At 41.5% G+C, this 12,890-nt stretch overlaps 2 protein-coding genes across 4 annotated transcripts in view; one reads left to right on the top strand and one right to left on the bottom strand.

Moving 5' to 3' along the window:
* The window catches only part of LOC119024184 (trichohyalin), a 9,744-nt gene extending 6,301 nt beyond the window's left edge, over positions 1–3,443 (bottom strand). The window contains exons 1-3 of the mRNA XM_037106705.1: positions 3,266–3,443; positions 1,889–2,029; positions 1,109–1,309 (exon numbers count right to left, since the gene is read on the bottom strand). Of these exons, the coding sequence (XP_036962600.1) occupies positions 1,109–1,309; positions 1,889–2,029; positions 3,266–3,433 (510 nt within the window). The 5' untranslated portion in view covers positions 3,434–3,443. The remainder of the gene's footprint in view (positions 1–1,108; positions 1,310–1,888; positions 2,030–3,265) is intronic.
* Positions 3,378–12,280, top strand: lyve1b (lymphatic vessel endothelial hyaluronic receptor 1b). Of its 3 annotated transcripts, XM_037107035.1 has the most exons (7): positions 3,378–3,502; positions 7,821–7,856; positions 8,376–8,538; positions 9,087–9,226; positions 9,371–9,763; positions 11,368–11,446; positions 11,813–12,280. In XM_037107035.1, exons 1-7 carry the CDS (start codon positions 3,478–3,480, stop codon positions 12,000–12,002), a joined length of 1,026 nt encoding a protein of 341 aa, XP_036962930.1. In that variant the 5' UTR covers positions 3,378–3,477; the 3' UTR covers positions 12,003–12,280. The 3 variants fall into 3 exon arrangements, with proteins under 3 accessions (XP_036962930.1, XP_036962929.1, XP_036962928.1); XM_037107034.1 differs by lacking the exon at positions 3,378–3,502 and having other exon boundaries at positions 7,702–7,856; XM_037107033.1 differs by lacking the exon at positions 3,378–3,502 and having other exon boundaries at positions 7,713–7,856; positions 8,373–8,538.
* The last annotated feature ends 610 nt before the right edge of the window (positions 12,281–12,890 follow it).

A 12,890-nucleotide genomic window follows, 5' to 3' on the forward strand; every position in this document is an offset into this window, starting at 1 on the left:
CTGCAGGCCTCACCTCAATAACTTAGGTCCTCTGACCTCTCTGAAATACAGAGGTGCTCTCTTATGATTGTCAAACCTTTCAGGCGTCCCTTAAATTACCCGTTATTTCCCTTTTTGCTCTCTATATCTCTGTTGCATGGTCTTACGATTAAAACCTGCTTTGAAAACTGTACAATGTGACAGCTGATTTGCTCCTACTGAAGATCTACAACTTAACAACAATTAAAAAACAATCAAAATATGTTTTCATTTTTACACACAGCCTGAAAGAGGAGGGAGCTGTGGAGAAATTTTCAGCAGTGGATTAATACACAATTGGGGCTGTGGACCAGGGATGCCCAAACTATTCCCCTCAGAAGACCAAAACTAAAAGTCAATGGTCGGCCATTGGAAAAAAATCTGTATATTATTTTTATGATGCAGAAATGGAACTAGGACATGAAGTTCCCCTGATTGACTTTCTGTCACTCTGCCTGTCATTTTCAGATTATGAAAACCAATTAGTCTATAGGACACACAAAAATCAAACGACGTAAGCAATCATTTACATTATAAATTCAAACAAAATCATTGTTATTACCATTTTACTAGAAACATCTGGAGGGCCAAATTTGGGCAGCCCAGTAGCATGATCGTGCATGTGGGACTGACCCAAAAAAAAAAAGATATATATTTCATCATAATGAAAGAACAAGTATCTGACATTCAGAGTGTGTCGGATACAAAGTAGTTTGTTTCTGGTCTGATTGATCAACACTGCCTGTGATGTGCTGTTTTCTTTTCATTCTGTGGGTGCACAAACATTCTTTACTTGGCGTTGCCCAATGTGGGTATTTCACCCACAATGTCTCTGTTCTACAACTGCTGTATAATTTTGTCGTAATAGAGAAACACTGAAATTTGGGATGAAGTGGAACATCCCACCCTGAGTCATGATGGAGCGTGTACATTACATCTTGTGCTACAGTTACTAACTGCTGCCTCTAATTATTTCTGTTGTGGCAGGTCAGCTGACAAAATGTGTCAAACTGTGTATGCCTGTATGTGTGTGTGTGTGTGTGTGTGTGTGTGTGTGTGTGTGTGTGTGTGTGTGTGTGCGCGTGCGCACCTCTTTTTTGAGCTGCTGCAGCTCTTCACTCAGACGGCCCCTGTCAGCCTCTGCTACCTCCTTGTCCCGCTGACACCCAAGGGCCCGGGCCTCAGCCAGGGCCCTGCTCTTCTCTGCTTCCCGTCTGGACTCCTCTGCCTCGTCCACAGTTCGTGAGCACAACGTCGCCCTCTGCTGGCTCTGATACAGCTTCTGCTTCAGCTGATGGGGGTCAGAGAGAGCGTGGGTGTATACTGTAGTAACTTGGTGAGGAAACAGTAGAGGCCTGCTTTTGTTTCTAGATGTAATATGACTCCGACCACTCACTCAGAGTCACAATAAGGGGTCAGCGGTGAGCTGGAGAGAATGGATATAAATTTAAAGGACCGCATGAATCTCCTTGATACATTTACATGAGATTTCTACCATCCTGTGAGACGTAATATGATCGTCTCTGTCTCTGCCTACGGACGATTTTTAACATCACATCTTTGTCTGGTTTGATGTCTTCAGTCTTTATTGGAAGCACACTGAAGGCTGTTAAAAATCTTTATGACGCAGCATTGCACAGTTTGTAGCTGCCATGGCAACAAGTGTCAAACAGTGTTATTGAAGCGAGGACGGGGTTTTAAAAAAAGAACAAGCATAAATCAGTTGAACATTTGTACGTTGGCCCGTGGATGTTTTATGAAGATCTATAGCCTTCCCCTTTTTTTTTAAACGGTCAGGAGAGGCAGGCCCGTCTTGTCTTATCTCATGAGTGATGCTCTGTTGTAAACCATGTCCAGTGCGTCAGTGTACCTCTTTGACTTGAGCCTGCAGCTCCTGGTTCAGGTTCCTGAGGTTCCTCATGGTCAGCTCATTCTCTGTGCGCATCATGATCCGCTCCATGTGGATCTCATTTGATAAGTACTTGTTTTCTTTCCTCAGATCCTCGCATTCCTGAGGGGAGGTTGCATTTTGTTAGGGATGTGTGACGCAGCGCGGAAAACTTGAGTGATTCATTTCAAAGGGCACAAACTCACAAAAATGATGGATTACAGAAAATTAAACCAAAGATAACCTCTTGTTAGTGACACCTCGGACATAGATGAAACATCATGATGAATGCTTTGAAAGAAATCAGTTTTGTGCGTCATTTTTTCACTCTTGGCACAGCAAACAACACATCTGTATTCTTTACGGCTACTCTCAGCTTCCCTTTTGCCATTTTTTTGGTCATAGTATCTCATAGCAATCCAAATAATAAACAAACGCTGGATTCAAAGTTAATGTTTTGCCCTCAGAAATAGACATTTAGGAGCAGCGCAGCCTTTCACAGCTGTTCTAGAGATTTTGATTGAATCAGATCACTTCCATTGAATCACTACAATGACATCCGCAATTCAAATACAACTGGGCAAATTCCGGTTGGTGATGAAAATCACACATATATCTAACTTTTTTATTCCAAACCCATATAAAAGTTTTTTTTCTTTCCATCACATTGTTGCAGATTATCCACAAGAAGGAGCTGTTAGCTGTCAGTGAAGATGTGAACCAACAAATTCATTTTTGTCTGAACACCGTCCTCTCTAAACATGTTCCCTCATAAGGTGCTGTGATGATGGTGCCCAAAATCTCCCATATGTGTTCAGTTGTGTTGCGATGTAGACATGATACGATGCACATTTTTTGCATAATCATTGAACCATCCAGTGATCAGCCATTTCCTATAGATGAGCCCCTCCCAACACACACACACACACACACACACCCTAACAGAGCCGCCGTTTGTTTCGCTTTTTGTATGATTTATTCAGGTTTTTCATTTAATTTGTCACCCGTCTTTAGATACTGTGCCGCCCCTATTCTGCTTGTGGTCACATTACTTCCTTTGCCTCAGATGGAAAACAGAGAGAGGCAGGCTCTTGTTCCACTCTTCAATGCTCTATTTGTACTTGTTGATATCATTATTGCGTGTAGTCATTTCTTTTCTCTTCTATGGCTTCTGTTCTAACCTTCTATTGGGTCCTGTGAATGTTCCTGTGCGATCGCTTTCATATTCCTGGGACATTTTGAAAAGTTTGCTTTGATACACCCATTGAACATGGCACGCAACAGTATTCCTGTAGGTTGTTAGTGAGACTAACAAAAGAATCATAACAAAAAAAAACAAAACCCTCTCTAGCTCCCTACCTTCCTCTTTCTGACCAGCTCTCCTTGCAGATGGTTGATCTGGAGGAACGAACCATTGGAGCTGATGGCGCTGACCGGCCTGACCACCCTCACAGGCCTCCTGGACGGTCTGGAGAGACCTTTGACCTCTTCCACCATCCCGTTCCCGAGCCGACTGCCTCTGTTCATGTTACTGCTGCTCATGGAGAACGACTTGTACAGGCTGTCGTCTAATGAAGACCTCCCAGCCGTCTGCAGGTCGGTGTGGGATTTGGCCCTGAGCGACATTTAAAAGTCAGATCGGTGCAGTTTTGACAAAAAACGCCACTTCACTGTAATTGCGACGATGCTGTGAGGAGCAGGCGCCGCTGCCGGTCTGTGTTCCGAATGTTGGCGTATGATGTGAAGGAAGTTCTCGGGTTCACATCACGTTCACTGGGTGGATCCTATCACCATCTCAGCATCATTCATTATTTGTAAGGTAACATTATAGGACAGACCTGCATGGGACAGAGGCGGACGGTCTCTGTGTTTTGGTACGAGGGGTGTTCTAACAGGGAAATGTAATCCAAATTCTGACATGGTTATCTCCACACATTTAGTGATGGCACTCAGCGTTGCACAGCAAAGATGTTACTAAGCCGCAGGGGCTTAGCACGGCAAACAAGTTCCACATCCCTGGAGTTCAGTGGGGACACAGAGGCCCAGGGCAGCGTCAGTAGTTACCACGTGCTGTTGTGCCTTTATGACAGAAAAACTAAAGCCAAAGAACAGATACAGGCAATGTGTGAGGGTTATGTCTTTGCTATTATTATGTAATACTAAGTACAGAGCGCCAAATGTGTAATTTTATAGCTTGTCCAAAACATTAGCTAAGTAGTTTTTTGCTTAAACCTAAGCAGATATTAGATGGCAGAAGAGAGAGGGAACATTTGGAAAGCAAATGAAGTCGTCCCATCGAGGTCAGGAGCAGCAGGTCAGAAAACGTGGGTGATTTTTAAAGGCAGAATTAATGCAAGCAAATGATAAGAATGCCAAGCAGATATAAGACAACCCGGAAACAGTGTTGGTGAAAAAAGTCCATACCGTGGCATTTTCCTAAAGACAGCATTTCCGTTCTACTTTAATCTTCAACTTGATGAAGATGCAGCTCCGCTGGCAGCATTGTTTTAAATGGCAACAGCAAACATCAGTAGTAGTCAGGAGAAGAAGCACTTTCTTATATTTTTTTGATGTCGGTATCAGAAGGTTTTTGTTTTTTGTGAGTCTGTCTTGCTACCATAATTACTTGCAGCGTCATTGGAAAACGCAGATCATAATGAAAATTGAATTATATTTTGATGATCACAAAAATACAAAATATGAAAATGAAATAGATTTTTGTAGAAACTGGGCTTTTATACTGACTAAAAAAAAAACAAAAAAACTGTCATCTTCCCAGTATGGTCTCTGGTCTTAAAATTATGTCCCCATGAGCAAGAGGTCAACTCAACAACTAAACAAGCAGTTTGGTGACGTTTTGGTGTAGGAACAGGGAGCACAAAAGTCTGTCTGAAGAGACTCAGGAACAAATGTCAACAGACAATGTAATGTACTAAAATCAAATTAACATTATACATTTTCTGGGTTTGAGCACACAAGTACACGACTCAACAAGAAAACATGTATCAACAGTCGGTCAGCTGATCTTTTTAGAGATATTGCTGTGGAGATGTTCTGTCAAAAGCTTTATGCCCCAACTGCCGCAGTTCAGCTTCTCAAAGACAGAGTAGGGTTTTTAGGCGTGAATGTTAAAATAGATAAAGGCATTCCTATAGAATATTCCTCTATGGTAACAGTAATTAACGTTGCCTACTGAATTCATATTTCTTTAAAACTATGTTAGGACTGAGAGAAACTGTGAAAACAGACATTTAGGAAAATGATTTGATAATTCTGTCTGTGAAAAAGAAAACGTCTCATAGGCTTTGGATCAGTGACCTCGGAAAAACTGTTTCAATTACCCTCCCCTCTTGTCCCTGAGGACGACTTTCTCTAATAATGCCGCATGAAGAAAATTGTCTCACTTATATCACTAAACCCTGCTTTTCTGTCCCGGTGGAGGAAATGGGACTTACACTCTTCCTGACCAGGCAAGTGTGACCAATTAGCTTCTCCTCCAGCCCCTATCTGTGTTACAGCGCAGTATCCTCTACAGCCCAGCTTCAGTCACCCATGCTGCAGCCCGGGGCGGGCATTATTCACACGATCTTCACTGAGTCATGAAAGTAGGACGTGTTGATCTCTCTCGCCTTCTGAGCCAGAGAGAGTCTGCCATTCGTCACGCTAACAGGCTGCTATCACACTCACATTCAGGTTTCCTAATGCTGGGTTTGAGAGACTAGAGAAGCATGCAGGTTGCTGGTTTGAACCCATGTATACCCACTGAATATATGAATAATGTTAACACATAGAGGTGACAGTGAAGGGCTGTTAACAAGGCTTATTTTGTGCCACAAATGCTTCAAATGTACGTCGGTGTGAGAACAGGCTAATTCATTTGCAAGAATTTCATAAAGCCTTCTCATTAAAGGAGCAATATTCATATTCAAAAAAACAAACAGGGGGCAGCATATCACCAGAGCACACTACAGCCAGCTTTAATTGTAGCTGACATTCACTTGTCAACTTGGTTAGCCCTGCAACCAGTGAGCAGGCTGGGAGCTCAGGGACCGGGGCAGTGTTAGCATTCACACTTTTATTAAATAAAATAAATTAAATAGACAAGCTTAGTTAGTTTGTTGGTTTGTTCGACGTGTTCTTCTGAAGCTAGAAAGCATTAAGTTAATGTATTGTCTATCTACCTGTGTATTTATGTTCCTATAAGTTGGAAAATTAAAACTAAACAAAATGAATTACAATTAACAAACTGACCTTAATGGCCAAAACAGCAATTTCATACTGTTTTACGTTGTTTATATGTGGCGGACTCTGCCACCCTTCTAGCTTCAAACAGTGTTCTGGGGACCTTATTTTCCTCTGAGAACAGCTTGTTTATTTAAATACGGAATACAGTTACAGTTCTGAGTTTGTATTATTGGCTCCTTAATAATGTAAATATCAAAATTCTGAGTTTGAATTTCTTCTCTGAAACTACACAGTGCTCCTTTAAAAGTAAATAAAATATACATCCTCTCAGAACATCAGTTTTTGTAGGGATTAAACAGATGTGATATGACATGTTAACTGGTGAGGTCTGTGGATTCCTTGGCCGGAGCCCCATTTTCCTGTCGTTATGCTGAGCTAAGCTAAATGTTCGCTTGGTTTTGGCTTCACATTTATCTGACAGCTATGAGAGTGCTATTGATCCTCTCTTCTTACTTTGGTCAAGAAGGCAAATATCATTTTCAAAATGTTAAAATTCTTTAAAATTTTTCCCCAGGATTCATCCAGAGCTGGGGCTTCTAGGCTGCGTAAACGTGGCGGCTTGAGGAAACACCTTCAGGTCATTTCCATTTGTATTGACCTTTATTGGTGTGTATTACCTGTTATTCAACTGAATTACAATTGATCCGATTCCCACAAAAAACAGACAGCAAACATGGGGGGCCTTGGAATTGCAAAACACTAGCCTGGCTGATACCTTGGACTTGCTCGCTCTACCTGGTCAGTGAGCTGAATAAGTCAAAACACATCTGATTTCACTGCGTGTAACTTTAGCTAAGTGTGACAGATTGTTTGCGGCCTTCACTGTAATTCAGATTCTCGGATGTCCGCCACACAGGGAGGGACACGTGAAGACATGACACAACAAACATATTTAAGCATCAGCGCAGTTTCTCTTGTCTTGACAAAAAGTGTAATGGCAATTCCTGCTCCTTCCTGGAGAAAGAGGAGAGACGAGCACAGGGACAATGCGGAGGAAGTTCCCTCTTCCGACCAGCCTGTCAGAGCAAACATACCTCTGGAAGATAGATGTTGGCAAGGCAGGAAAACTCCCAAACCACTGGAAACAGCTACATTATATATATATATATATATATATATATATATATATATATATATATATATATATATATATATATATATATATATATATATATATTTATAAAAAAAAGTATTGCTTCATCCATATTTGGTTGAGAACACACTCGTGTCAGGAGCAGTAAGCAACTTAGAGGACGATCTCCTCTCATTCATCCCAGTTTAAGCTGACATCTCCTGTCATCCTGCTTGAGCACTTCCTGGAAATCCTCAATTAGCTTTTTATTTTTGAATACTCAGGTGCTGAATGAGCTGTTTATGACTATCTGTGATTTCTAGAAGCATAACAACAGCATTTAGATTGAACCGAGTTGATGTCAAGGTCTCTCTCCTGTGGACGTATGTGTGTGTTATCTCAAAGGGGCTTCAAGCAGATTTGACCCCCACTTCCTGTTTCCGCGTCCCCTTCCACATCACATTTTGTTCTGAGGCTTTTCCCACTGCGTTTGCTTTATTTGGTTCTGTACCTTCAACCGTGTCAGTTACGTTGATTTAGTGTAAAACATGGCAAGATTGTCTTTGTTGAATCAATTCTTACTCTTGTCTTTTGCAGCCTTGCTGCCGGCCTCCATCTCCACTCTGAATAAAGGTGAGCTTGTTTGTTTGATTCTTCTCATGTAGGTGGAGCACCATCTTTAGACGAACTACTTTATGCGTTTGATTTTTGATACATTCGAATCCATGAATGCAGAACATTTATATTTTTGCTTGCTTGACCTTTTATTTCCAGGACACTGTTTGGTGCTTTTCATGTGACTGTTCAAAAGTAAATGCTGTGGTCACGGTTAAATAAAAGTATCAAGAATGCGTGAAAAATAATCATGAGTTAACTGTGGAAAATGTCAGTTATCATGGTTGGTTTTGGTTGTTGTTGCCCCACAGCGCCAGAGGTTAACTTCCGGCCTGTGTTTTAGTATATTTAGTACTATAAGTGTAATTAACCAAACCAATTGAATATAAAGCTTAAGGACATCAACCCTGTCATGAGATGAAACACTTGTATTGGCACGGATAATACGATTAGCTTCATATTTATGTGTTAACAGGATTGCTGGTAGTGAAACGACTGAAACAGTTCAAATGTGTGTGTTGTGCTGTGTGCCAGCAGTGCCTCAGAGTCACAGAGCAGCCGGAGTCTTCTTGCTTCTCGAAGGAGGCAAATACACCTTCAACTTCACTGCTGCCAGAGCCGCGTGTGGATCTCTGAACGTCACCATGGCGACCACATCCCAGATAGACCGAGCGGTACAGCGCGGACTGCAGACGTGCAAGTAGGCTCAAAGCACACGGTGACTGTCCTGGTGTGGTGGGAAACCTGTTGATGTGTTGACTGGAGGTTTTTGCTCGTAGCTTTTTAAAGACAAAATATTCCAGTGCTCAGCACTTTCTCACTGAGCTTATTTTGTGTTTCGGGGCCCTGCTCATCACTCTCCGACATCTCTACGTGAACATACCTGTCGGGAGTGACGAGGTTGGAGCTGTTAATGTAATAAATGAACAAAATTAACTGAAAATGCTTTATGGGCTGTTGGAGAATTTTTTGGCTGCAATACCATGAGTGGCCACCGGGCAAAATAGGAAGCAAAATGTGCGATTATCCAGGTCTATTATACATTCTTGTACTACATTACCCACAATGCAACATGACTGTCAACAGTTCATGCCACTGGGGGCAATAAATGTGCTTTTCGTGCAGCTCCCTCTAAAGCCACAAATGTTTTGTGCAGCATTTGTGTGATTTTGTCTAGAGGTGCTGAAACAGTTTTCCTTTTTATCATCAATAGTTCAATTCGTCTGCACTTTCTTATTTTTCTCACAGATTTGGCTGGACAGCTGAAGAAGTTGCGGTTGTTCCCCGACTTACACCTGATAAAATGTGTGGACAGGGCAAAACCGGAGTGGTGACGTGGAAAGCAAATCCGGATAAAAAGTTTGGTGCCTTCTGCTTCAATGCATCAGGTACTTTTAAATTATTGCGCTGTGCACTGCAGATTCCCAAAAAATATAACTCTCATCTTGTTTGATATTATTATCAAGGTGCATCCTAACCATCTGTTGAATGACTAAAATGTAAACCTTTTTCCTCACCACTCACAAAATTAGAGGAAACTCCACACAGATCAACAGCCAGCCCACAAATCTCCACGATCTCCACCCCACTGATAACAGAGACCCCGACCTCAACAGCTGCCGCACCCCTGCTCAGATCAACAACCGAGTCTCTACCTTCAAGAGGGCCGAGAACCACACAAGTGCCCCTCACCTCAGCTTTCACCCTCATTCTCCCCTCAACACGTTCAACTGGGATTCCCTCCACCTCCACCACTCTCAATACCTTCTCCACCCATATTCCAACCTCTCTCTCTCACCGTGTCACCTCAGAACCCGCCGTGGTCAGTTCTGCCTTTTCCACCTCTGCTCACGCCCCCAATTTCTCTGTTTCCTCTGCGTCAGCGATGCCGTCAACGGTGAGCCCTGCAAAACCTTCTCTTGGAGGTATATCCCTGTCTTCTTTCATTTTTAGATTGGTATTTTTTTTTCTCTGTCTGTTAGGTTCCCTAATTTTCAAAGAGGTCAAGGGTTCTTTATTGCATTCCTTACTAATCATGTTTTTGGGGGCGTTCTTTTGTGTATTTCAAAGTCATAGTTGATTCAAATGCAATGTAACTTGTGATGTTGTGCAAATGAGGTGAAATAGGGTTATGGTGGAGCTCCCATAACCACACAGTAAATAGTCTGGTAATAAAACACTACAGTAGCTTTGGAGGCATTAAATGTTGAACTGATGGATGGTTTTGCCTTCAGTTTGCAACGCTTGAAATACAATTTCCACTCAGGGTATTTCTTTTTTATTTTCATCACACGGTTTTCATATTTTACCATTGAAAAAAGAAAATCCACTTGCCTGAACGAAATATAACCTTAAAGCTGCATTAAGCAAATGTTGGCCACTAGCGAGCAGAGAAACACCACAATAAGTTGATGGAAAGACAAATGCAAATGTATAAATATTTACCAATGGGATCCAGGCCCATTCATTTAAAAAAGCACAAAACTAAAGACAACCAAAAATATCAATATGAAGAGTTTTAGTGAGGTTTTAAACCATCATGATAGATTGTAGCAGGTAGTGGAACTGCTATTGTTAGCTACTGTTGAATCATGAGCACCAACATAACTCTGGTACCAGATTTTCATACCTCGTGACGAATCTAATCTCTGCCCAGCAGACACGCCGTATGTCACGCAGAAAGGACCTTTTAAGCAGGAGATATGCCCGAAAAACCCAAAGCACTCCAAAAAACAAGAGAGATGACAGTATTAGAACAAGGCATGAAGACACGGGTGAAACAAGACATCATAACTCTGGAACCAAAAGAGCTACAGACTTGGCCTTGCGACCAATCTTGTACTGAGTTCCCAGAATGATTGTTCACAATGGACGTTTATATGTTGAAAGTTTACATTGCCTTGTGTTGAAACTTTATGGTTCGTTTAGTTTTCAAATTTACATCGTGGCAATGCTGTGCCTATGGTCCAGTTAGGTTTAGGCACAAAAACCAACAGGTGAGGGTTAGGAAAATATCACGTTTTGGCATAAAAAATACCTTTTTTTTACCTTATGCGAACACTGCTAAAGACATACCGACTTCTCGTCAGAAATATCCATAGTTTGGTCAACTATAAATACAGGTGAAAATTGTCCAAAGGTTGTCTTAAATGCCTTCTTAAACGGTCATCACTGAGGTGGCAGCCTTCTCGCCTAAAATTTCACCCCCATACCCTCCACCCCTGTTATGAAAGTTGGGTAACGTAATGTAAACTTGATGTGACGTGCGCGGTACAAATGTCCATACGGCACGTGTGGCATGTACAAATTCAAATGTATCACAGCAGTCTATCCTGGCAAGTGGTGCTGATGTGCCGTTCGCGTGGATCACTGGGGAGAGGAAATCACAGGACTAAATCTGCGCTAACACAGGGTGAACTGTGTTGGATTTCAATTGGTTTATGCAATGTAATGTCATGCAATTATACAATATAAATCAAACAGAGTTTGTGGTAAAAATCATTCATCATATGTTTGTTTATTTTTCCAGATGTACCAACAGCCCTTATCATTCTTGGCACCGTCCTTCTGCTCCTAACAGCAGCCGGCATTGTGTGGTACTATAAACTGTGAGTCACGTTGGCGGATGTCCTGCAGTGCTAACTGTTTAAAGCATTTTCCCTTGACAATATTAATTTGGAAACAGAAAGGGCTACTCTAGTTTGGTTATATCCTGGGGGGAGGAGAGAAAGGTTAAGACCATGAATAGCTCCGTTTTCTCCCTAGAGTGTTATTGTGTATTGGAAGCAGCTCAAGCACTGCCATCTTAAATTCTTGAGCGTCATGTGTTCGTACTGTGTGCGCTTGTGGCAGGAGGCAATTCACAAAGTGGATAATTGTCTTAGAGGCTCATTTACACTGAATTTAATGTGCTGTCAGTGATGCATCTTTAATGTGCCTCTAATGTGATTTGTTTTTCTCCTCTTCTGGAAAAGGAACATTTTCACCTTTTGGCCTCAGGGGCAGCAGAAGGACGACATCGAAACTGAGATGTGGAAGCACACCGACAGTGAGATGGACCTACAGAGCCAGCATGAAGGAGAGGAAGAAGAGGAGGACAGGAAGTACTCCAGTGATATCACGCTGTGTGTGAATCCAGACATGAGGACACGCTCTTTTGAGTAGCCGTATGATACATCTCTGGAGGATTTTTCTAAAACAGATAACAGACACAGTGATACCTGATATATGCATTCATGCATTTTAGAACAAGCTTTACTTCATGAATGCCTTGACCGGTTTATTGAACTTGTCAAAGTGACTGTACATATAAACATTCTACTTCATGAGGCTGAAAAGCAGCTTTATTCAGTTTGTACAGTACATCCCTGCATGTTTGCATGAGCACATGATTTACCCCGTAAGATCATGTGTATCATTTTGAAATAAATGTTTATTTTTAATGGTGACTGAAGTTTGTCAGTGGTGTAATTTCTTATTTTTAAGGTTTCCTGTTTTATAACTCACCTGGACCAAATGTGTGGATGATGTAGAATACTTGACTGATGACTCATCTCTGTGCTTGTGAGGCACTCAGGGTGTTCTGAGGCGAGGGAGTGCTAACAAATTGACTAAGGTGAGTGATACTGTACAGTCGCGGGGAAAGGGTTTGGATACACTTGTAAAGAACACGTATGTCATGGCTGTTCCAATAATTTCTGCAACTCCCTGTGAGAGAAATGAGTGGAACACAAACTACACACACACACACACAAAAACTTTCATGAGGTCCAATAAACATGCTGCTGATTATAATCTCACTTAATTAGTACATTTGGAAAACAGATTATAAAATGTTAAACTAAATTATATAAATTTTCACCAATGATACTTTTAATTGTTTATGATCTTAAATTCAAATGATTAAAACATACATATATGTTTGTGTTTGTTTGATAAACAACATAAAATGCTCTGATTCAAACAAACTGCAATAAAGAGAACCTGATGCACAAACTCCGCACAACAAACAAGACAAGTGGGAGTAGAAAACGTCCCTTTCATGACTGGAAA

Source organism: Acanthopagrus latus, chromosome 8, assembly GCF_904848185.1.
Source record: "Acanthopagrus latus isolate v.2019 chromosome 8, fAcaLat1.1, whole genome shotgun sequence".
Taxonomy (NCBI): domain Eukaryota; kingdom Metazoa; phylum Chordata; class Actinopteri; order Spariformes; family Sparidae; genus Acanthopagrus; species Acanthopagrus latus.